Raw genomic sequence first — 25,796 nt, 5'->3', positions numbered from 1 at the left:
TTCAAATGAGTCAGTTCTTCACATCAGGTGGCCAAAGTATTGGAGTTTCAGCTTCAGCATCAGTCCTTCCAGTGAATATTCAGGACTGACTGGTTTGATCTCCTTGCTGTCTAAGGGACTCTCAAGAGTCTTCTCCAATACCACAGTTCAAAAGCATCAATTCTTCAGCACTCAACTTTCTTCACAGTCCAACTCTTACATCCATACATGTATAGTGTGTGTGTGTGTGTGTGACTATTTGCTATACACCAGAAGCTAACACAACATTATAAGTGAACATCTTTCAATTAAAAAAAAACACATTAATTTCATAACCTCGAAACTGTAGTACGAAAAGTCAGTGGTTCTGTTCATTATTTTCAGTTCTCTCTTAAGAACAAAGCTTTCCACGGTTCAAATGAATCTGTAATCTGGAGCGATCAACATCTTACTATGTCAAGGTGGCTGTTCCCAGTCCTGGAAAGTAAACTTATCCCCAGTTATTTAAGTTGAAAATGCATTTGAAGTTTCAGTGTTCGTGTCCCTGAAATGAAAGCTGTTGTTGCTTTCTGGTAAGCACAATCCACAGGGTAGTTGACAGCTTCTGTATAATCCACTCTTACGAACTAAACTCTAACACTGTGTGACATGCACAAAAGGAAGTTTTATTTCTTCTCTGGCTTGGCTGCAAAGGTCAGGATGTGTTTAGTGGTGACAAAGCATCTGTCTTAAAAGCAAGCAAACAATGACTGTTGTTAATATTTTATCTTTTTTTAAAGTTTTTATTTTACATTGAAGTATACCTGATTAACAATGTTGTGATAGTTTCAGGTGAATAGCAAACATATACACGCATCCATTCTGATAAAGATTTGGATAGGTCATTATTTAGGTTATGTTTCATGAATTGCATGAAATGCACGCATTGCATGTGTCTGTGTGCACCTGTGCTTACACACACATGCACACACACACACATGCACATAGTATCATGGAAAGTCACAGACCTCCTGGAAGTGGCATATCACTAAAAGTGATGACATTAGACAAATGGGGCATCCTAGGTGCTAGTGGTAAAGAAACAGCCTGCCAGTGCAAGAGACATCAGAGATATAGGTTAATAATTTAACAATAAATTATTAATAAATTAATCATAAATTAATCAATGAACTCAAATGGATAAGACTGTAGCTCACCAGGCTCCTCTGTCCATGGGATTCTCCAGGTAAGAATACTGGAGTGGGTTGCCATACCTTTCTCCAGGGAATCTTCCTGATCCAGGGATCAAACCCAGGTCTCCTGCATTGCAGGCAGATTCTTTACCATCTGAGCCACCAAGGAAGCCCTAAATAAAAATATAAGGACAAATAACTGGCACAAACAGAATTCATCTAGAGATGATGTTATATTGAACTGGTCCAAAAGTTCCTTTGGGTCTTTCTTTGAGATGTTGTGGAAAAACCCAAATGAAGTTTTTTACCAAGTCAGTGTCACTGGGAGAGTTTCCCTGATGGTGCAGACGGTAAAGAATCTGCCTGCAATCTGGGATACCTGGGTTCAGTCCCTAGGTTGGGAAGATTCCCTGGAGAAGGGAATGGTAACCTACTCTAGTACTCTTGCCTGGAGAATCCCATGGACAGAGGCCACAGTCCACGGGGTCACAAAAAGTCAACACGACTGAGAGATTCATTCCTTCTAATATTAAGGGGAGTGTGTTTTTTGTTCAATCTTTAGCGAATCTTTGACCCAAGGCAGAGTTAGAGCAGTGGGAGAGGCTCTTCTGGATGGGCTTGGGGCACTGAGCCTTGGGTGCCCACGTCACGGCCGTGACCTCCTGCCAGTAGGACTGTGCCCGAATGACTTTTCCATTGGTGGTTTAAGATGGCCTCACTCACACGCCACAGCACAGACGTGGCTGCTGCGCCCTCTCTGAACCCTGAGTTCCATGGAATTTTCACACATAGACAGCCGCTTCTTTTCATTTCCTCTGGCCTCATTCTTCTTGCCCCTGGTGCCCAGTGGCATCCTGTGAGCCCAGGGTCATGGAGGGCTGGTGAGCAGGTAAGTCTCGCCAGACCAAAGGCTGATGTGATGCCAGGGAGGGAGGGGGTTTGGGAAATGATTTCCAAGGTCCATACATTGGCCCATTCGGTGGTGCTCACTGTGAAACTGCTGAACCCTGGGCAACCCCCTACCCTCTGTGCAGCACTACAGTCCACAGGGAGTCACAGCTGTCGGTTCTCTGCAGGACTCGCTGATGCTCTTTGTACACTCGTGCTGACCCGCTCTCCTCCTTCCCTGTTTTGTTCATGACCGTTTCATGTCTGAGCGAAACAAAGAATTTCTCACGAGGCCCCAGCGGCACCTCTTTCCACTTGGATCATTTACGATTGTCTTATTAGAAGGGCTTCCTATCCCTCTTGATACAAATGGTTTATCTCTTTTCTTTGATGTTTCTCTTGAGTTCTATCTCATAAACTCTTGCTTTTAAATTTTTATTTATTCTCAGCTATGCTGGCTCTTTGGGGCCGTGCAGGTTTTTCTCCAGTTGAGGCAAGCGGGTGCTACTCTCTAGGTGCGCAGGCTTCTCATTGCTATGGCTTATCTCGTTACCGAGCATGGGCTCAACAGTTGCTGCATGGCTTAGCTGACCCTTAGCATGTGAAATCTTCCCTGATCAGGGACTGAACCCTTGACTTTCGTGTGGGCAGGCAGATTCTTTTCCACTGAGCCACCAGGGAAGACTCCATCTCATAAAATCTTAATGATACATACTCAGCCATACGTATTTTTCATTAAAATAAATCAGGCTCACTTAGTAATCACTCATCTTCCCCATTTTCTCTGTGTTCCTTTCTCATATAATTTAAAACCCGCCTTCACCAATTTCTGTTCTTCAAGTATATTACCATCTTCTCTAGAAGTTTCATCTCTGAGTTTTACCCCATGCTCTGAAGCTTCCTTTTAAAAGTTTCTTGATCCTTGAGATCCACTAAACACTGTCTAACCTCATCTGTCCCTCTTTCTGGTCTTGTTTGACTTCCTACCTGCAGTTGCCCAGCTCTGACCAGCTCTGACCTTCTTCTCAGCCCCTGGCCAACCTACTGGAAATTCTTTCTGGGGCCACAGGAAACACACCAGAGACTTGAGGAGGGGAATTCCTGCTTCTGCAAGTCAGCAGGCAAAGTGGAAGGGAAATTCCTTAATCAGAACATGAGACTCAGAATCAGAAAAATGCAGCTAGATTCTCAGGTCTCTCATGAGCTGTACAACATGGAGCCACACACAGACTTCAGAAGCTCAGTTTCTCATCTGTAAAATGGAAGCATAGAATCTGTGCAAACCCAGAGAGTCCTTAGAACAATCGCATGAAATGTACGAGAAAGAACTTTGCAGTCTACATGCCTTGTTGTTTAGTGGCTAAGACATGTCCAACTCTGTTATGAGCCCATGGACTGTAGCCCACCAGGCTCCTCTGTCCATGGGATTTCCCATGCAAGAATACTGGAGTGGGTTGCCATTGCCTTCTCCAGGGGAGCTTCCTGACCCAGGGATCAAACCCGCATCTCCTGCATTAGTAGGCTGATTTTACAACTGAGCTACTAGGGACGTCTCTATATGGGTAATGCTGCTACTGCTGCTAAGTCGCTTCAGTCGTGTCTGACTCTGTGCAACCCCATAGACTGCAGCCGACCAGGCTCTGCCATCCCTGGGATTCTCCGGGCAAGAACACTGGAGTGGGCTGCCATTTCCTTCTCCAATGTGTGAAAGTGAAAAGTGAAAAGTGAAATTGAAGTCGCTCAGTCGTGTCCGACTAGTAGCGACCCCATGGACTGCAGCCCACCAGGCTCCTCTGTTCATGCGATTTTCCAGGCAACAGTACTGGAGTGGCTTGCCATTGCCTTCTCCGAGGTTATCATTATTTTGTTACTTTTGTTTTTTTTATCTCTTTTCTTTTGACTGCAGTGGTGAGAAATATACCATTGGAGTACTTGTTGGTAGACTCTTAGTGGGAAGTTGGAAGACCAGGTGCTATGTGAAGCTTAGAGAATTAATGATTACAAGACTAGTGATATACTGATCGCCCATCATTCAGTAAATATTACAGTGCCCCTAAAGATACAAATACAGAATTTTTCCACAATTTGAGGGTATGACTTTCTGCAATATTCTTATATCAGACTGACCTTCTTCTCTGGTTCAAATTTGTGAAGTTTGGCTATTCAGTTCAGTTCAGTTCAGTTCAGTCGCTCAGTCGTGTTCGACTCTTTGCAACCCCATGAATCACAGCACGCCAGGCCTCCCTGTCCATCACCCACTCCCAGAGTTCACTCAAACTTATGTTCATCGAGTCGGTGATGCCATTCAGCCATCTCATTCTCTGTCGTCCCCTTCTCCTCCCCCCTCCATCTCTCCCAGCATCAGAGTCTTTTCCAGTGAGTCAACTCGTCACATGAGGTGGCCAAAGTATTGGAGTTTCAACTTTAGCATCAGTCCTTCCAATGAACACCCAGGATTGATCTCCTTTTGAATGGACTGGTTGGATCTCCTTGCAGTCCAAGGGACTCTCAAGAGTCTTTTCCAGCACCACAGTTCAAAAACATCAATTCTTCGGCGATCAGCTTTCTTCACAGTCCAACTCTCACATCCATACATGACCACTGGAAAAACCATAGCTTTGACTAGACAGACCTTTGTTGGCAAAGTAATGTCTCTGCTTTTTAATATACTATCTAGGTTGGTCATAACTTTCCTTCCAAGGAGTAAGTTTGGCTATAGCTGAGCTTAATACAAATAGTAATTCTCTGGTTAAGTTATTTGATTTTCTTATCTCTTGGATTAGAATGGAAAACTTCTCTCTGAAAAGAGGAGCAACCCAATTGAAGTGGATGAAGTTTATGACTATCACCAGGGCATGTACGTGTGTGATTACACTCAGACAGATAATTCAAGTTCATGGACAGTAAGAGCTGTTGTTCAAGTGAAAACCATTGGTAAGTGAGATTTTTGGTTTCACTACTTGATATTTCTAGTCCAATTACCCAGTTAAAGTTATCTTCTTTGGCTTAGTGATGTTTTCCTTTTGAGGGGTGAGGGGAAGGAGATAGTCATAGACTATAGTCATGAAAACCCTGGAATATTGGTAAGCATCAATTTTCCATTAACCCAGCTTCCATCCTCTGAGGAAGGCCTTGTTGTGGATCATATTCATTTGTCACAAGTTGGGTTTTCTACACACTGATTCTTTGCTTTGTGATACAAAAACAAACAAACAAAAAAACAATATTAGGGACTTTCCTGGCAGTTCACTGGTTAAGACTATGCCTTCCAATGCAGGGGATGTGAGTTCAATCTGTGGTCAGAGAATCAAGATCCCACATGCCTGCTGGCCCAAAAACCCAAACATAAAACAGAGGCAATATTGTAACAAGTTCAATAAAGACTTTGAAAATGATCCACCTCAAAAAAAAATCCTAATTAAAAAATGGAAGATTCAGGCACAGAAATAAAAAGATTAAATATTTCACACATGAGAGATAATACGTTTAAAAGTAATATTAAATATTTCGCACCCAGAGATAAGTGACACTCATGTACCTATCACCAGCTTTAATAGTGGTTTTCCCATCTCACTGTTTCTTTACTGAAACAAAACGTCATAGATAGGGCTTGAGGTCTGGGTCCCAGCCCTTCCCACTTCCTCTCTTTGCAGACGTAGCCTGCTCTTTCCATTTATGTGTTTATGCTTTTGCTACTTATGTATATTTCCATTAATGAAGTAGGATATTGTTTTATATTATAAAATGAGATTGGTGTTACAAACACATGGGATTGTTCTTAGGCATTGTTTTGCAAAATTACACCCCCATGAGTAATGCACAGATTCCTATTTGTCCCAAATATCAATAATATTTGGTGGTTTCAGGCTTTCTATTTATTTTTTGAATTATGACAGTATGATAATACATTTATAAGAAACTTAGAAAATACAGAACAAAGTTACATATAGTTCTACTATATGTTATAGTTATTTTTATGAGTGGATAGATTGAGATTTTTAGTTGGAGTTTGAGTATCAAACTCTCAAAATTAATAGAATGAATATACAGAGAAGTAGAAGGATACAGCAGACTCGAAAAGCTCTGTGAACCAATTCAACATAATCAAGATTTATACAGTTTTCACACAACAGCAGAGTTGAACATTCTATTCGAGTTTCCATAGACTATAAGCTAGGAGACATGGGGATATATCCAAGGACATAAAACAAGGTGCAAAAATTTCATGGTCTAAAGGTGTTGAAATCATACAGAATGTGTTCTCTTATCATTGTGGAATTATGTTAGAAATCAATATCAAAAGATATTTGAAAGTAACCCATGTAGTTTCAAGTGCAATGTGACATTTAGCAAGAGAGATCTTTGAAAGCCATTGAAAGCCTCAATAAAGTTAAAAGAGGTTTCAGACTTTCTGATTTGTATCAACTGGACTCTCTTTTTCCATTCCAATTTACGTTTCTCTGACGACTATCAAAGTTCAATATCCTGTCATTCGTTTCTTGGCCCATTGAGCTTATTCTTCTGTGACTTGTCTATTTTCATCCCAGGCTTTCCCCGAGGTCATTCTCATTAGATTTACAAATATCAGCATGGATAAACTATATAATTAATTTAGGTATGGCTGATCTCAAAGCATAACCATGCAGAATGGTTGACTTAGCTCTTAGTAAATCCATTAATTACTTTTACTTCCTCTTCTTTCATTACAAGACACAAACCACATGGGGCACCCTGAGACCTGTCCACTTCTTGGCCCTTGCACTGCCACCACTTTCGACGTCAGCGATTCACATTTATATTAGATCGCTCCTTGGATGAGGGGCTAGAAGGCAAATGGCCCACTTGGAGCACTCGCTGCTCCTACAAGCGCAGCTGCTCTTTCCCTCAGGCGTGATGACTCACCCCCTCAGACTTCCAGTGGCAGGATTTGCTTTTCTCTCTCCCAGAGGACACCTTGAAGCATCTGTCGCATCTTTTCATGCCTTCTCTGTCATCGTTTCTGTCTTGCTCACGTGCTCATTTATCCTCTCCTGTATTCATTCTCTCACAAGTATCTGTAGAACATCTAATACATTTCAGGCACTGGGCGTGCTGCTAAAGACGTAAGAGTGAGCATCTGGCCGTTTCTCTGACCTCCCAGAACTCTCTGTCTTGTGGGACAAACCAGGAGGATTCAGGCTGCTGCAGTTCAGTAGGATGCACACAGAGAAAGGGAAGCAGTGAACACGCGGGCAGCCCATCAAACCCACACCTGGGTACCCGAGGCCAGCTGAGGGGTGAGCGGCAAAGACGAGTCAGTCCGTTGCAGACAGGTGAGATGCTGCTCCAGCCGGGGTGAGCAGCACAGCTCGTGTGCGAGAGATGAGGGGCGTGGTGCGTGCCAGGGAGGAGAAGAAAGTGAGTTGAGGGTACCTGCAAGCAGAACTGACACCACACTGTTCTAGCAAGTCTGGACTTTGTCCAGGAACAAGCGGGAGCCACTGAGGATTCTCTGAAGGACAGTGTCATGAAGAGATCTGGTTTTGACACAGATCTCTCTGCTTATTGTGCAGAAAATGGGTTTGGGGGAGCAACAGTGGAGGCAGGAAGAAGAATTAGAAGGCTCCGGGAGTTGGTGATGGACAGGGAGGCCTGGCGTGCTGTGATTCATGGGGTCGCAAAGAGTCGGACATGACTGAGCGACTGAACTGAACTGAACTGAACTGATGAGTCGGGCAGGCAACTGCTGATGGTGGCCTGAACTAGGAGGCACAGGTGATAGAGAGAAGTGAATGAACTCCAGAAATACTTAGGGAGTTACACGTAAAGGGGTTTGGGAATCAGGAGCGAGGGAGAGGGAAAAGGAGGAGTCCAGGATGAGAGCCAGGTTTTAAGCTGGGCAAGGAGATGGGCTTTCTGTAATACACTGAGAGAAAAAGAGAGAGAATGGGGAGGAATGGGATGAGATGGGATGGGATGGAACAGAAGCGGAAGGGCAGGATGTGGTATACGGGGCTGGTAGAGGGAACAGGTGAGAAGCAACAGGTTTGAATTATGCTCTTAAAAGATGTCTGTTGCCACTTTTCGGGGGGAGGGGCTGTGCTGGGTCTTCATTTTGGTGTGTGGGCTCCTCTAGTTTCAGTGCATGGGCTTCTCTAGATGTGGCTCGGGATCTTAGTTCCCCAGCTGGGGTTGGAACCTTGTCCGCTGCATCGGAAGGTGGCCTCTTTGCCAGTGGACCACGAGGGAAGTCCTCTCTGGTCACTGTTTGAGCAGACCTAGAAAAGGTGATTAGAAATGGCTTTATATGCCTGTAAAACACATGTGGATGGGGTTTACGTGCAAGATGAAAGAGGGAACTCAAAGACGGTTTACTTTTCTGGCACCATGAGTTGGTAAATCATGGCATCGTGTCATGAGACAGAAGAGCACTCTGAAAGAAGTGAGTATGAGGAAGAAATTCAGTGTTAGCCTTGAAAGGACTTTCAGTCATCAAGTCACTGTGACAAGTGGGTGTTTCAAAAAACCAGACTGGGATGTAAGAGCTGGAGGTGTGAATGTGAGAATGGTGGGCATACAGTCGAGGGAGACGGGGTCAGGCTGGGGTGAGGACAGAGAGGAGAGAGCCCAGAGCTTCCAGCGCTGCGGGGTGTGGGGGACGAGGGGCATCCTCACAGGAGTTGAAGCAGGGGTGCGGGGACAGAGGAATACTGCCCCGGAACTCGGAGATACCGTGTTGCAAGAAGGAGGGAGTGAGGCTTGGCCTCCTGTGGTGAGACCCGGGAATAGATCACTGGCTCTGGGGAGAGAAGGGCCATTATTTACATCAGCAAGTGGGTATCAGTGGAAGGGCAGGGAGGGAGCCGTAAAGGAAGTGAAACTGATGACGCAGGAGAGAGACGCTTTCAAGGGCAGACGCGTCTCACGGGAAAGGTGCCCGGAGCACTCGATCTGCCCCACGTGGAGAGCAGGTGGAATGAAGACCACAGAGGGGAATGGAGGAGTGGGATTTACAAATGGCAGAGCGGGCGGAGGAGCCCGCAGCCCTCAGTGGAGTGGGCAGAGACTGGGCGGACAGGCCAGCATTGGGGCGCAGACGCGTGCAACCCAAGGAGCAGAGGAGAGCACGCCCGCAGCAACCCAGGCCGCTTGCTGTTGCTTAGCTGCTCAGTCGTGTCTGACTCTTGCGACCCCATGGAGGGTCCCACCAGGCTCCTCTGTCCATGGGATTTCCCAGGCAAGAACATTAGAGTGGGTTGCCATTTGCATCTCTGCGGGATCGTCCTGACCTAGCTATTAAGAGGGAAAGCAGGTTAAAAACTCAGCTGTTCCCAGTGGATTTTTGTGCAAGGAGGTCACGGAGGTCACTGGCAACTTTGGCCAAAGGGGTTTCAGTGGAGATATGGGAGCAGAAATCAGACGCATGGGAGGGGAGGGGAGGGGAGGGAGGACGTGAACACACAGTGCTCCTTTCTGACCTCAGCGGGGAAGGAAGGAGAAGGTGTGGAGATCTGAGTTGAAGGGTGTTTTTCCTCTGTTTTAAGACGGAGAGACTGGGGAATTCCCGGAAGGTCCAGTGATTAGGGGGCTCTGAGCTCTCACTGCTGAGGTTGCAGGTTCAATCCCTGGTGAGGGAATGAAGATTCCTACAAGCCACCACAGGGAGAAGCAAAAAAAAAAAAAAGATGGAAAGACTAAGCAAGGATAAATGCTGATGGGAAGACAGAGAGAGAGAAAGTCAAAGACACAAGAAGGTGGTGTAACTGAAGGAGGGAGGCCCCTGAGAAGTAGGAGAGAGGCAGGAGGTGCGCAGAGTAGAAGAGGAGAATTTTCCTGTCTTAGGAGATGAGGCATCTTCAGGAGGGAGTCTGACAGTGGAGGCACATTTGAAAGTTTGTGACAGGAAGTTGAGGGATAAATGATTCATGAAGGGCTGAACTCACCTTTATTTTGCAATGATTCATAAATTTGAGGATGGAGGGAGAGGTGGACTCCACTCTGGTGACCTGTGCATTTTCCCAGATGGGTTCTCCTTCCTGTTCCATTTCTCCAGATGGACCACAAACCAATCTTGGAGGGAAAACATGAGGGTTCAAGTCTGTGGTCGGCAAGCAGGCTGGCCTGGAAGAAAATGTACCTGGGTGGATATGAACTTATCAAGGAATCATGTATTGCTAAAACCTGAAGTCTGATATCTTAGTCATTTCTGGAAGCATGATTTTCACATGCAAACTTGAATTTCTAGTCTTATGGATTACGGATAAAATCTGGAAAAGTTCCCCCAAATTAGATCAAAATGTGACCGTACAGACCAGGCCTTCGGATTTCCAATGCAAATAATGATTTCCATTTTTATCTTTTAGTGAAGAACACTAATCTCAAACCAGATATTCTGGATCCCATCAAGGACACCTTGGAAGTAGAACTTGGTAAGATGAATGGGGTCATCACCCTTGAATGACCTTGTGCTTCTGGGATCAGGCCTAAGTGTGATTCAAGGAACAGCATCCGGATTTCAAGTCAAACAGAACCGGGGGTGAATCTAGACTCGGCCAGTGATGAGTTCTGTGACCTTATACAGTTGCTAAATGTCTTGAAGCCATGGTTTGTAAAACTGTAACTGGACAAAGCCAAAGTGACCTCATAAAATGGCATTGAGAAATAAGGGCGACTTGAATGTCAACCGTGGTTAATAGATTGTTTTGGAAAGATTCTTCCTTCCTCCACATAAATTGGAACATAGATTGGTTAGGTCCACTGATTATAAATTTAACGAGTTTACCAACTTAGGCAGCACAAAATATGTATGAACACAGCGTTTGGTCTGGCCTTTAAGATAATCACAGGAGAATACTACAATCTCTGTTTAAATGAGTTGTAGTCCAAAGCAGCATCTTCTCTGGGGTGGGGGGGGAAGTGACTTCCAGTGGTTCCCTGTGATTGCGTAGGCTTCAAGAACATCTGCATCTTTCCACATAGCCAGGTAAGAACTGCTGTCTTCAAAACCAAGTGCTGATTGCTCCAGTAAAGTAAATGCTATCTTAAGCACTAATAAAGTATTTATCCTTATATAAAGAAAGGAAAAAGTAATATCATTGTAAAAGACCACTGCGTAGCAGTTTCTTCTGGATGCTAATTAGGGCTCCCCTGATGGCTCAGGGATAAAGAACCCAGGAACCAAAGCAGGAGACACTGGTTTGATCCCTGGGTTCAGGAAGATCCCCAGGAGGGGGAAATGGCAACTCACTCCAGTATTCTTGCCTGGGAAATCCCACAGAGGAGCTCAGTGGGCTACAGTCCATGGGGTCACAGAAGAGTCAGACAAGACTTAGTGACTAAACAGCAAGGAGATGATATATTTCATTGTAGAAAGAAATGTCGGCATAGATATGGTAAATTACCATTAGGTGGCGGTAGTGGTACGTCCTGATAATGAAATGGAGCTACTGGGCTGGCTGAAAGGTTCATCGGGTTTTCCCTGTAAGACCTTATGGAAAAACCCAAATGAAGTTTTTGGCCAACCCAATAGTACAGGCAATATCACAAGAATGAAAGGAAGGGGGAAAGAAGGAGGGAAAGCATTAATTAATATAAAAATGGCAAAGTTACCTTTGTGCTGTGCTCAGTGGCCTCAGTCGTGTCCGACTCTTTGAGACCCTGTGGACTGCAGCCCACTAGGCTCCTCTATCCATGGGATTCTCCAGGCAAGAAGACTGGAGTGGGGTGCCATGCCCTCCTCCAGGGGCTCTTCCTGACCCAGGGCTCGAACCTGAGTGTCCTGTGTCTCCTGCACTGGCAGTCAGGTTGTTTACCAGTACTGCCACCTGGGGAGCCCTAGTTATGGGAGCAGTGAATGTTAAAGCTATTACTGTAGGAGAAGCATTATCAAGTGTAAAGGTGAGTTTTCAAATGAAGTCCCTTAAACTTTATATGGTTAAAATGCTGAATTTCTGGGTAACCCTTCCCCAGAAAATGGGTTGTGTAGTAACATGCACACCCATCCACAGAGCACAGTTCAAAATAGAGCTGAATATCTAGATAAGCAGCAAAACCTCAGGATTTTCATTTAACATGAAAACGCTTTTGGCCACCTGTTACGAGCAGCCGACTCATTGGAAAAGACCCTGATGTTGGGAAAGATTGAGGTCAGGAGAAGGGGGTGACCCAGGATGAGATGGTTGGATGGCGTCACCAACTCAACGGAAATGACTTTGAGTAAACTCCGGGAGATAGTGAAGGACAGGGAAATCTGGAAGGCTGCAGTCCATGGGGTCGCAAAGAGTTGGACATGACTGAGTAACTGAACAGCAACAAGAAATGCAAATACTGCCTATAAAATATTCTTCAGCAACACCCTTGTAACTGCTTTAGCTGCAGGGTTGGAAGGTGGGGCTAGTCACTGAAACTGCTCATTTTCCTGGTGTTTATCCTGAAACCACATCAGAACTCTCACTGTATGACCATGCCAGTCTTCATTTGGGTAAATATAGCCACAGGTTTGACATCTAAGTGTTGCCCAGTAGACAAATATTCCTGGTTTTACACGTTTCTTAATGAGAGACGGGTAGACGGTTGGCTATGTCCGGCACGCCTGCTCTAGCTGTAAACCTGACCGCCTCGGGGGACAGTTTTCAGGTGCTGTCTTCCTCCTTCACAGGGCACATCATTCTCACCAGCTGCCTTCCTGTTTTCTGCGGCCCCTTCCTTTTTAGGAAAGCCTTTAACTCTTAACTGCACAGCACGATTTGGCTTTGAAATAAACTTTAATCCTGTGATAAAATGGTTCATCAGAGAGTCTGACCAAGAGTGGGAAATCAAAACACCCAAGGGAAGAAGGTAAGAAGGAAATGAGCCAACTTATTCTTTGCACTCACACGAAAGGCTTTCACCTTTGGAAAACCCCTCAAATGTACACCCAGAGCTGCACGCACACACCCACAGTTGATGGTGTGGCCACTAGGGCCGGCTAGTGGAGCAAGCAAAAGCGTAGATGTGCAAAGTGTAAGTTAATTTTAAACTTGGGGGCTAAAGGCAGTTTTGTATGGGCTTCCCTGGTGGCTCAGAAGTAAAGAATCTGCCTGCCAAGAGATGTGCGTTCCATCCCTGAGCTGGGAAGGAGTAGGAAAAGGCAGCCTCCTTCAGTTTTGTTGCCTGGGAAAGCCCATGGATCCTGGTGGGATACAGTTAGGAGGGTCATAGAACTAAATATTTTAGTTGTTTTATTACGTTTTAAATTTGTTTTTTATTTTTGGCCTTGTGACTTGTGGGATCTTACTCCCCTGACCAGGGACTGAACCCAGGACCCTGGCAGTGAAAGCCTGGATTCTTAACCACTAGACTACGAAGGAAGTTCTCCCCCTCCTCCTTTTTTTTTTTTCTGTAATTTTTTTTTGGCTGCGCTGTGCAGCACGTGGGATCTTCCTTCCCTGGCCAGGGATCAAACCTACATTCCTTGCATTAGAAATGCGGTCTTAACCACTGGACTGCCAGGGAAGTCCCTGAAGTCCCTTTTTAAAAATTACTTTAAATTTTTTTATTTTTAAAAAATCTTATCAGTTGTTTCAAAGTTCTGTTTGTAGAACAGTTTGCTGTGGCTGCTTTGCCCACCAAGCTAACAAGCAGGCACACTGACCCAGGCTACTTGAATAGACTCGGCGTGTCCAACAGACTGGAGAAGACTCTGCACCCATGCCAGACACTCACACCCCCCGTGAGGCCCTCCTTCCACAGTGGGGTGAGTCAGGGTCCGAACTCTGCAGTCCTTAACGGTCCGAGTGTATCCAGAGGAAAAGGCACAGGAATAAGCAGCCTGACCAAAATTATGAGACCTGAGGAATAGTTGACACAATCTGACCTGGAAAATGAGACCCAGAGATGGAATGGCTAAGTTTTTCTTATTTTTTTATGCATGCCCACAGCAGCTTTATTTACAATGCTGTTGTTGTTATTGTTTAGTTGCTCAGTCATGTTGGACTCTTTGTGACCCCATGGACAGTAGCCCATCAGGCTCCTCTGTCCATGGGATTTCCCAAACAAGGATATTGGAGTGGGTTTCCATTTCCTTCTCCAGGGGATCTTCCTAACCCACAGATGGAACTTGGGGATCCTGCATGTGCAGGCAGATTCTTTACTGCTAAGCCACTAGGAGGAAGTCCTTCAGTAGAAGTTAGACATTTATAAATTGTAGTATCTCTTCTCAAGGGGAATTTGTCATGAAAGAAAGATCAGATGAGGCCCACAAGCAATTATCAGTTCAGTTCAGTTGCTCAGTAGTGTCTGACTCTTTGTGACCCCATGGACTGTAGCACGCCAGGCTTCCCTGTCCATCACCAACTCCTGGAGCTTGCTCAAACTCATGTCCATCAAGTTGGTGATGCCATCCAACCATCTCATCCTCTGTCGTCCCCTTCTCCTCCTGCCTTCAATCTTTCTCAGCATCAGGGTCTTTTCCAATGAGCCGTTTCTTCGAATCAGGTGGTCAAAGTGTTGAAGTTTCAGCTTCATCATCAGTCCTTCCAATGAATATTCAGGACTGATTTCCTTTAGGATGGACTGGCTGGATCTCCTTGCAGTCCAAGGGACTCTCAAAAGTCTTCTCTAACAACCAATTATATTCTAGTATAAATGCTTAGCCACCTCCATCACTTTTAAAAAGTGGGTCATCTCTGAGTATCCTCCATCCTTCCAGCATCTCCTTGTACTATCTGAAGCTCTTCTGAAAGCCAGTTTGTCTGCTTATATAAGTTCCAAAAACTGTTTAATGCCCGTCAATCTGTGTTACCCAAGTGGTGTGGTATTGTCCCTCTTTTTCTAGTGTTAAATCCACCTTAAAGGATGAAGTTATAGAACGTGTTGTCCTCTTGGAAAAAGTTACTCAGAGTGATCTTCGCAGGAAGTTCATTTGCTTTGCCCAGAACTCCATTGGGAACACTACTCAGTCCATCCAGCTAAAAAAGAAGACAGGAGGTGAGCCCGAAGGTGGATGCAGAATGCACGCAGCTGTTTTTACCTGGGAGGAGAGGAACTTTCCTAAAGAGCAGTCATGGTAATGGTGGATGCACCAGGTGCCAAGGTTCTAAGCATGCAGTCTGCTTGTGTTGATTCACTAAATACCTTCGCCTAGGCCACACAACTGTAAGTTTCGCATCAGCGATCTGGAACAGGCCCTCTTACTAATGTCTGCATACGGGGCTGTGCTGGAAAAACTTATCCTTTGCTCACGCACTCCTTAGTTCGCTCACTCATCCTTCTTTCTGTAAAGGCCTACAGAGCACGCCCTCCATGACAGGCATCGCGCTAGGACCCAGCCCTCTTTCTTATTTTCCTCCTCTGGTTTCCAAATCCAGAGCATGTGATGGTCTGGAGTTGGAGAGTGGAGGAGAGAAAGAAGGGAGACAGAGAAAAATGCTCAGTTTAGGAGTTATAGGTATATATCACAGATTGTGGCTGGAGAGGAAACTCCTGATAAGGAATGGCTTTTACATTTCTTTAAGAAGTTCAGAGTTGAAGGCGATATCATTCATTCACCGATGAATAGAGATGAGAGAACAGCAGGTTTGGGATGCTCATGAGGCTTAACTAGGGCACACTTAATGCCCGGCGCCTGGTGGATGCTCTCTAGAGGTGTGGGTTGAAGGCGCCAGTTGTTAGGTACTTTAGAGGTGAAAAAGCAAGCTGGAAGTAGCTCTGGGCTTCAGCAAGTTTAGATTTTAGTAGATTTGATAACACAGGAAAGTAAATTATAGTAGGCAATGAGAGGGAAGTTTATCAGGGAAAAGTAAATAAAAGTAGTTTTTGTCCGTTTCCCCGGTCACCCCCAGTCAGGAACTGGCCACTCTCCCGGGCTCTCTTGAGTTCATTTTATGACAGTCCTCCAAGATGTGATTTGAGACAAGTCCGGAATCAAGAGAAACGTTTTCAGTGGCAGTGATTCTGATAAACCGCCTCTGGCAGAGGTGCTGGGCAGGCGCCGTGAGTGCGGGTGTGCTGGGAGGTGCTCCGCCTCTGCTCGCCTCACGGCCGCGCGTCTCTGTCCCCAGTCGTGTTCCTCTACGTCCTCCTGGGCACAGTCACGGCCCTGGCAGGTGCGCTGACCGCAGGCGTGCTCCTCTACATGTACTGGATTGAAATAGTGCTGCTGTACCGAACCTACTGGAGCAAGGATGAGACGCTTGGGGGTAAGACGGCCCACCTTGCCTCTGCCGTTTCCCCTCTGAATGGACCTAGAGGGAGAGAGCTTGGGACATGCACGTTCCCTGAGGGACAAAGTCAGGACCCCCAGCCTCTGAGATCCTTCTGCTGGTCTGGTGGCTTTACACCTGGGAGGGCTGGGCCCCGGGGGAGAAATGGTCTCTTCCCATTCCAGTTACTAGGAATCTTGCCAATGATGCTACTGTAGGACATATTGGACTTAAAAATGACTCTCCACTCAACATCCTAAAGCGAGACAGTGGATGACTTAACATCTCCACGCCTCCTTCGTTTTCCCTTCTGTAAACTAGGGTTGTAATCACAGTGAATGCCATGCGGGCTCATTGAGTGGACACATGGAAGGTGAGACTAGCATGCAGCACAATGGAAGCACACAGGACATGTCAGTTCCGGGTTTCCCAGGTGGCACCATTGGTAAAGAATCTGCCTGCCAATGGGGATGGGCAGAATCCAATCCCCTGGGTCGGGAAGATCCCCTGGAGAAGGGAATGGCAACCCACTGCAGTACTCTTGCCTGGAGAATCCCATGGACAGAGGAGCCTGGCGGGCTAGAGTCCACAGGGTCACAAACAGACACAGCTGAGTGCCTGAGCATGCACACATAGTTGTGTTCGGGTCTGCCGTACAACACAGTGAATCAGCTATGTGTAGACATATAGCCCCTCTGTCTGATAATACTATTTGAGAGGCACTATGCAAAGGGATGGAAAATGAGCCAGTTGTGTCCAGTTTCAGAGCCCAGAGGCTAACTTTTGAGATTTTCTAAAGTTTCCTTTTAGTTCTTCAGCACACCTTAGAATCTATGTATGTTTATAATAGTTGAGTCAACAACGGCATTTGTTGTTATTGCTGTTTGCTCACTAAGTCCCGTCTGACTCTGCGACCCCATGGACTGTAGCCCACCAGGCTCTTCTGTCTATGGAATTCTCCAGGCAAGAATACTGGAGTGGGTTGCCATTCCCTTCTACAGGGGAATCTTCCCCATCCAGGGATTGAACCCACCTCTCCTGAATTGGCAGGCAAATTCTTTGCTGCTGGGAAGCCCCAACAGAATCTTATGAGACCTTAAAAATATCCTAAAATAAGTTCCAAAATATAGTTCTCTATCTGAAAGGGAAAGGAACATGCCTGCTGTAAGCCAGACACTAAACTCTTCGTCTACATTATCCCAGGAAACTCTGACAGCAGCCTGCCAGGGGTTGTTAGTCCCTGATTTTACACATGGGGGTTCAAACCCAGGTATGTGTGCCGTCAGCTCGCTAGCGTGCTGGGCCCTCACAGTGCTTTGCTCTCTGGATATTATCATGCTTTGATGGAGCAGACTGTCCTTTGATGTGTAACTAATGAGACAGCAGGGCTGCAGCTACAGAGAAAGCTTGGAGGAACTCTGGAGTGTGTGTGGTTTAATCAGAGAAAAAGCCCCGGCTGTTTGATCTGACCTCAGGGAAGACGCAGGAGTGCCTCATTGATTAGAATCTGATTCTGGGTGCACAATGGTTGCCCTCAGCAGTGTGGTTCTGAAAAAGTGAACACAGATGCTGCTTTTTATTTCCAAAATCAGTTCAGGGCTTCCCCAGTGACTCAGTGGTAAAGAATCTGCCTGCCAATCTTGGAGATGTGGGTTTGACCCCTGGGTCAGGAAGATCCTCCGGAGGAGGAAATGGCAACTCACTCCAATATCCTTGCCTGGAGAATCCCATGGACAGAGGAGCCAGACAGGTTACAGTCCATGGGGTCACAAAGGGTCAGATCCAACTGAGTAACTAAACAAGGATCCCAAGTCTTAATTCTCCCCACTTACCTGGGTCACAAAGGGTCAGATCCAACTGAGTAACTAAACAAGGATCCCAAGTCTTAATTCTCCCCACTTACCTGGGTCACAAAGGGTCAGATCCAACTGAGTAACTCAACAAGGATCCCAAGTCTTAATTCTCCCCACTTACCATAAGGCTTGAGCTTAGGTAGGTATTCGCATTCTTTCTTGTTCCTCTTTCTCAGACCAAAAGGAGTTCGACGCCTTTGTATCCTATGCAAAATGGAACCCCTTTGAGAGTGAGGCCTCTTCGTCTCTGAGTGAGGAAACCTTGGCCCTGAATCTTCTCCCTGATGTTTTGGAAAACAGATATGGATACAGGCTGTGCTTGCTTGAAAGGGACGTGGCCCCCGGGGGAGGTAGGTCTGCAGCCTGCGGAAAACGCAGAGCCGGAGGAGGGCCACAGGCGTGCGCTCTCCGTGTCGGCCTCCATTCTTTCTCTGGGCTACGCATCTTCTGGAAGTTTTCCTGAGCTTAGGACACCTTGGGCAACGGCACAGAAAGCCATGTGTTGCAGAGACATGCTCCATCATGGAAAAAAAAATCCGTCTTCAGAAAGCCCAGCGAGACTTCCAGAACAAACATATCTTTTCTGGCTCCTCAACCGGAAGTTAGTTCTGTCCTCCCAAGTGAGTGGTCCCTCTCCTTCCTGGGACTCTGCCAGCCACAGACTCAGCATTGGGCCCAGCAGGCTCCCGGGCCGGGCATCCAGCAGATGTGCAGACATCATTCGTCCCACCGCCCTCCTCTGCCTCAGAGGCCCCCACCCAGGAGCCATGCCCCTCCCTCATTCCAACTTGTTCCAATGAGTTTTGATCCTGGAGGGACTCAGAAGTTGAGGGGAGAGAACACAGGGGAGGAAGCTGACACTGACAGTCACTAGACAACAGAGTATATCTCCAACTGTCTGTAGAGTCAGTTGATGCTGTAGAAGTGATCGAGAAAACCAGGTTTCTCCTTTTTTGGGCCATCGCAAAGAACCCCGCTGGGTGGATCTGGGAGATTCAGGGTTATGGTGACTCAAGGTTTAACAATAACAATTGCAAATAATTAAATTCTTTCTCTCTAGTGTATACAGAGGACATTGTCAGCATTATTAAGAAAAGCAGGAGGGGAATCTTCATCTTGAGCCCCAACTATGTCAGTGGACCCAGCATCTTTGAACTACAAGCAGCGGTGAATCTGGCTTTGGAGGATCAAACATTCAAACTGATTTTAATTAAGTTCTCTTCCTTCCAAGAGCCAGAGTCCCTACCTCATCTAGTGAGAAAAGCTCTCAGGGTTTTGCCTACTGTCACCTGGAAAAGCTTAAAATCAGTTCCTCCCAACTCTAGATTCTGGACCCAAATACGCTACCACATGCCTGTGAAAAGCTCCAGGGGAGTCACATGGAACCATCTGAGAAGTATGCCATGGATTTTTTTCTCTGGAAAAGACGCAGTAAGACAGAACCCACTGGGAAGAGCTCCCAGCCTGGAGGATATTAAAATGGATGCTGAACTGCCTCCCCCTGCCTCCCATCCTGTCCCTGGTGAGCAGAGACCTTGACGGATGGAACACACAGCACACACCAGGCTGATATCACTGGGAAGGGTCCTGCCAGCCCTGAGCAAGCTTGGCCAGCACTGGAATGAACCGAAGCTGTGGTGCAAGGCTCTGTTGCACAGAGAGGGCGAATTCTCCAGACTCCTGCACACATTTATCCCACAAAGTCCCTAAGATCTTCCTAGTGGTCTGAGGGGAATCGGCAGATACAGCCACTTGGTTTTGTGGCTGTTGGACTGTTGTGTCTGTTACGTATCGTACACGTCACTTTATATATCTTTGCAATCAAATAAATATTACTTTATTAGAAACAAGTGATTGAAACTTTGCCTACAGCATCTCTGTGAAGAAGACGATTCTTATTCGGTGTTTACCATTCACTGGAGCCCAGTATGCAAGGAGAAAAAGAGAAGCCAGGGGTCAAGGACCAGACAGGACCTTGGTTCATCTCTACTGTGTCCTTGTGGGAACTAGAATGAAGACCCCCTTCTTCTGGGCTGACACAGCCCTGAGTCAGGACACAGGCCTTAGGGAGCAGAGTGGGGTTAATTTCAGCTCCTCCTTGTCCCCTGGCCTTTGTGCAGGGCCTGAAGTTCACGCTTTACTCTGGATCACAGGAAGTGGGGACAAATTAAGCCAACATGATTTGGCCAATGAGGAGACAAGCAATTGACCAGTGGTTTTGCATGCATGTGTGTGTGTGTGTGTGTGTGTGTGAGTGTGTGTGTTAAGTCACTTCAATCATGTCTGACTCTTTGTAACCCTATGGACTGTAGCCTGCCAGGTTCCTCTGTCGATGGGATTCTACAGGCAAGAATACTGGAATGGGTAGCCATTTCCTTCTCCAGAAGATCTTCCTGACCCAGGGATCTTATGTGCAAAATACTGTGTTGGCCTGAAAGTTCGTTCAGGTTTTTCAGTAAGATGTTACGGAGCTTTTTGGCCAACCCAATAGAAAGACAGTGGCAAGAGGCAGCAGCCAAGACAACAGTCTGGGAAATAATTGTCTACACTGGTTCAGTTCAGTTCAGTTCAGTCACTCAGTCGTGTCCGACTCTCCGCGACCCCATGAATCACAGCACGCCAGGCCTCCCTGTCCATCACCAACTCCCAGAGTTCACTCAAACCCATGTCCACAGAGTCGGTGATGCCATCCAGCCATCTCATTCTCTGTCGTCCCCTTCTCCTCCCACCCCCAACCTTTCCCAGCATCAGAGTCTTTTCCAGTGAGTCAACCCGTCGCATGAGGTGGCCAAAGTATTGCAGTTTCAGCTTTAGCATCATTCCCTCCAATGAACATCCAGGACTGATCTCCTTTAGAATGGACTGATTGGATCTCCTTGCAGTATAAGGGACTCTCAAGAGTCTTCTCCAACAACACAGTTCAAAAGCATCAATTCTTCGGTGATCAGCTTTCTTCACAGTCCAACTCTCACATCCATACATGACCACTGGAGAAACCATAGCCTTGACTAGACGGACCTTGGTTGGCAAAGTAATGTCTCTGCTTTTTAATATACTATCAAGGTTGGTCATAACTTTCCTTCCAAGGAGCAAGCGTCTTTTAATTTCATGGCTGCAATCAGCATCTGCAGTGATTTTGGAGCCCCTCAAAATAAAGTCTGACACTGTTTCCACTGTTTTTCCATCTATTTCCCATGAAGTGATGGGACCAGATGCCATGATCTTAGTTTTCTGAATGTTGAGCTTCAAGCCAACCTTTTCACTCTCCTCTTTCACTTTCATCAAGAGGCTTTTGAGTTCCTCTTCACTTTGTGCCGTAAGGGTAGTGTCATCTGCATATCTGAGGTTATTGATATTTCTCCCAGCAATCTTGATTCCAGCTTGTGCTTCTTCCAGCCCAGCGTTCCTCATGATGTACTCTGCATATAAGTTAAATAAGCAAGGTGACAATATACAACCTTGACGTACTCCTTTTCCTATTTGGAACCAGTCTGTTGTTCCATGTCCAGTTCTAACTGTTGCTTCCTGACCTGCATACAGGTTTCTCAAGAGGCAGGTCAGGTGGTCTGGGATTCCCATCTCTTTCAGAATGTTCCACAGTTTATTGTGGTCCACACAGTCAAAGGCTTTGGCATAGTCAATGAAGCAGAAATAGATGTTTTTCTGAAACTCTCTTGCTTTCTCCATGATCCAGCGGATGTTGGCAATTTGATCTCTGGTGCCTCTGCCTTTTCTAAAACCTGCTTGAACATCTGGGAGTTCACGGTTTACATATTGCTGAAGTCTGGCTTGGAGAATTTTGAGCATGACTTTACTAGCGTGTGAGATGAGTGCAATTGTGCGGTAGTTTGAGCATTCTTTGGCATTGCCTTTCTTTGGGATTGGAATGAAGACTGACCTCTTCCAGTCCTGTGGCCACTGCTGAGTTTTCCAAATCTGCTGGCATATTGAGTGCAGCACTTTCACAGCATCATCTTTCAAGACTTGAAATAGCTCAACTGGAATTCCATCACCTCCACTAGCTTTGTTAGTAGTGATGCTTTCTAAGGCCCACTTGACTTCACATTCCAAGATGTCTGGCTCTAGGTCAGTGATCATGTTATCGTGACTATCTTGGTCGTGAAGATTTTTTTTGTACAGTTCTTCTGTGTATTCCTGCCACCTCTTCTTAATATCTTCTGTTAGGTCCATACCATTTCTGTCCTTTATCGAGCCCATCTTTGCATGAAATGTTCCCTTGGAATCTCTAATTTTCTTGAAGAGGTCTCTTGTTTTTCCTATTCTGTTGTTTTTCTCTATTTCTTTGCATTGATCACAGAGGAAGTCTTTCTTATCTCTCCTTGCTATTCTTTGGAACTCTGCATTCAGATGCTTATATCTTTCCTTTTCTCCTTTGCTTTTTGCCTCTCTTCTTTTCACAGCTATTTGTAAGGCCTCCTCAGACAGCCATTTCGCTCTTTTGCATTTCTTTTCCATGGGGATGGTCTTGGTCCCTGTCTCCTGTACAATGTCACGAACCTCCGTCCAGAGTTCATCAGGCACTTTATCAATCAGATCTAGTCCCTTAAATCTATTTCTCACTTCCAACAACACAAGAGAAGACTCTACACATGGACATCACCAGATGGTCAACACCGAAATCAGATTGATTATATTCTTTGCAACCAAAGATGGAGAAGCTGTATACAGTTAGCGAAAACAAGACCAGGAGCTGACTGTGGCTCAGATCATGAATTCCTTATTGCGAAATTCAGGCTTAAATTGAAGAAAGTAGGGAAAACCACTAGACCATTCAGATATGACCTCAATCAAATCCCTTATACAAGTGAGAAATAGATTTAAGGGACTAGATCTACACTGGTTCAGTTCAGTTCAATTCAGTTGCTCAGTCATATCCGACTCTTTGCGACCCCATGAATCATAGCACGCCAGGTCTCCCTGTCTATCAACAACTCCTGGAGTTTACCGAAACTCATATCCATCGAGTCCATGATGCCATCCAGCCATCTCATCCTCTGTTGTCCCCTTCTCCTCCTGCCCCCAATCCCTCCCAGCATCAAGGTCTTTTCCATTGAGTCAAATCTTCGCATGAGGTGGCCAAAGTATTGGAGTTTCAGCTTCAGCATCAACCCTTCCAATGAACACCCAGGACTGGTCTCCTTTACGATGGACTGGTTGGATCTCCTTGCAGTCCAAGGGACTCTCAAGAACAGACAGCAATATTAGGGCTTGAACAGTGCCTGAAGTCTGAAGTTCTGAAGTCTGTCTGAACCATTGGCCCGTTGAGAGTGGTGGTCCCCATGTGCTTCCTGACCCACTGGTCTCATTGAGTTCCTCTTAAGTGATGGATCATCAGCTGGGGGACTATGTACCTGTTTCTCCTAGACAAGGCTCATTTCATTTTCACCAGTGTGTTTTCCTGATGAGAGTTCAACCTACAGTTAAAACAGTGTTCTAGTCACAGACGGATATCCAAATATCATGCTCTGTCTTCCCCATTTGTTGTTATTGTTCAGTTGCTAAGTCGTGTCCAACTCTTTGCAAACCATGGACTGCAGTATGCAGGCTTCCCTGTCCTTCACTATCTCCTGGAGTTTGCTCAAACTCAGGTCCACTGAGTCAGTGATACCATCCCATCATCTCATCCTCTGTCGTCCCCTTCTCCTCCTGCCCTCAGTCTTTCCCAGCATCAGGGTCTTTTCCAATGAGTCAGCTTTTTGCATCAGGTGGCCAAAGTATTGGAGCTTCCCCAATAGAAGGGAATGATTCATTTGTGCAGTCAAGGAAGAGGCTTCTGGACTGATTCACACATCATTTGCCCCATTCACTGGTATGAGCGTGACCCAGGTTTAAAGTCACTGTCATCTGGCCACTGCTTAGTGCCTCTGGGAAAGGCTCTGAGGTGTCTTTGCACAGAGGCACCCACATCACAAAAACCGCGGTGGCTTGGCATCCAGCAGCATCCTTGTTGGGAATTTCAGTGATAAAGTTAAAGATGAGTTCAAAGGTACAAATTATTCCTGGACGGAGTTTCTTGTGGGAAACCTCATTGCAGGGTCTCCGAAGAGAAGGAGGAACGCTGTCGTTTTGCCATGGTGTCATGGGGATGACCCGAGTCCTTGGTTTTCCGGTTGGTCACTCTCAGAGACCTAAGCCTCAGAAATCTCTTTTGGCCAGTTTATTCAGATTTTCTTTTATTCTAGAATAAGTATGGCCATAACTGATACTTCCGGAGGTCCAGAGTTTTGTTCTTTTTAAAATATTTACTTATTTATCTGTCTGTGCTGGGTCTTAGTTGCAGCACGTGGGATCTTCAGCCTTCGATTTGGCATGTGAGATCTTTAGTTGAGGCCTGTGGAATCTATCTCCCTGACCAGGGATCAAACCCAGGCCCCTGTATTGGGAATGCTGAATCTTAGCTTCTGGGCCACCAGGAGGTCCTTGGAGTTTTGTTCTTAGATTAACCAAAGCTTATTTCTACATACACACACAAAAGAAACGAGGTCTACCATTTACAGAATACACTCTTTCAGGCGAATAGGTGTACTGAGGATGGCAAATAAACATTTAGGATAAAGCTTTACTTATATTTCTTACAGGTAATTCAATCAAATAAGGTGGACAGCCAAAACAAATTTGTATATACAGGAGACTGATGGTAATTAAACTATTGATCTCGGTAAAATACAATGTGAAGGAATAATTTTTTTCCCCACCGCACCTTCTAAATAAGGTGCCCATATGCTCTGGTTCTGTTTTACACCTGTTGTCCAAGTACAATCTTCATAGCGAGAGTATAATTTCTGATTCTGAAAATGTGTCCCCCCTTTAGATGGTGGTCATCTCACCTCTAGGGCACGTTGTAGAATGGTCTTCACTGACCCTGGGTGAGATCTCCGGCAGATCTGACAATGTCCCTGGTCTCACCTGGGTTTTAATACCCACATTTACTCTCTATAGTATTACCTTTCCAGACTGCAGTACCAGATAAGACGGAGTAAGCATTCAATCACTTTTTCCCCACTCACTGTAACTATGAAGCTTGGATTAGAGGCATATAGAAATCAGTTTGGTTTTTAAAATGTGACACAAACGAACCTATCTATGAAACAGAAACAGAATCACAGACTGGTGGTTGCCAAGGGAGCAGAGGCTAGAGCAAGGATGCAGTGGGAAGTATGGATTAGAAGGTAAGCTTCTATATATAGGATGGATAAACAAGGCCCCCTGTACAGCACGCAGAACTGCATTCAGTATCCTATGAGAAATCACCGTGGGAAAGAATACTGTCAGTACACATATACCATAACTCACTCTACTGAGAACCTGCCTGGTTTCAAGGGCCGATGTCTCTGTGGTGGGGGCGGGGGAACTGTCCGTTTGGGTTCATGGAGCTGTGGTCTCAAGCGGGTGTGGCCAACATCTGTCGATCCTTCCTTCTTTGCTCTCACCAGCTACTGGGGGCGCTGGAAGCCCCGAGGGAAACGCACTGCGGGGTGGGGAGCTTGAAAGAGCCAGCACTCTGGCGGAGGGAGCAAGAGGTCTGTAGAAGCTGAAAGTACCTTGCTGAGCGTAGACAGGAAGGCACTCAGGAAAGCAAACCCTTCAAGTTGCTTACAAACTTCAGGGCTCACCCCCAAGCTTCAGAGGCATGAATCTGACCCTAAATAGAACACCGTAAACTCTGAGAACTGAACTATAGGATAGACTGCTTCCTGAGTTCCAGGGACAAGCCCAAACAGAAC

General features: G+C 45.9%; 1 protein-coding gene and 1 long non-coding RNA gene across 2 annotated transcripts in view; one reads left to right on the top strand and one right to left on the bottom strand.

Moving 5' to 3' along the window:
- The window catches only part of IL18RAP (interleukin 18 receptor accessory protein), a 30,761-nt gene extending 10,860 nt beyond the window's left edge, over positions 1-19,901 (top strand). Inside the window, 8 exon segments of the mRNA XM_055400462.2 lie at positions 4,823-4,973; positions 10,382-10,447; positions 12,731-12,854; positions 14,833-14,984; positions 16,058-16,195; positions 18,228-18,401; positions 19,112-19,461; positions 19,464-19,901. Of these exon segments, the coding sequence (XP_055256437.2) occupies positions 4,823-4,973; positions 10,382-10,447; positions 12,731-12,854; positions 14,833-14,984; positions 16,058-16,195; positions 18,228-18,401; positions 19,112-19,461; positions 19,464-19,529 (1,221 nt within the window). The 3' untranslated portion in view covers positions 19,530-19,901.
- Positions 5,894-12,734, bottom strand: LOC148776245 (uncharacterized). Its single transcript, XR_016038628.1, has 3 exons — positions 9,962-12,734; positions 9,497-9,664; positions 5,894-8,296 (listed from the first exon to the last, which is right to left on the bottom strand). It is a non-coding gene; the product is annotated as an uncharacterized LOC148776245 (long non-coding RNA).
- Positions 19,902-25,796: the final 5,895 nt, after the last annotated feature.

The sequence above is a fragment of the Moschus berezovskii genome, chromosome 11 (assembly GCF_049115385.1).
Source record: "Moschus berezovskii isolate FMDL1 chromosome 11, NW_MosBer_1.0, whole genome shotgun sequence".
Classification (NCBI taxonomy): Eukaryota; Metazoa; Chordata; class Mammalia; order Artiodactyla; family Moschidae; genus Moschus; species Moschus berezovskii.
Note: the sequence above shows the minus strand (reverse complement) of the source record. Positions and strands in the feature narration are given on the sequence as shown.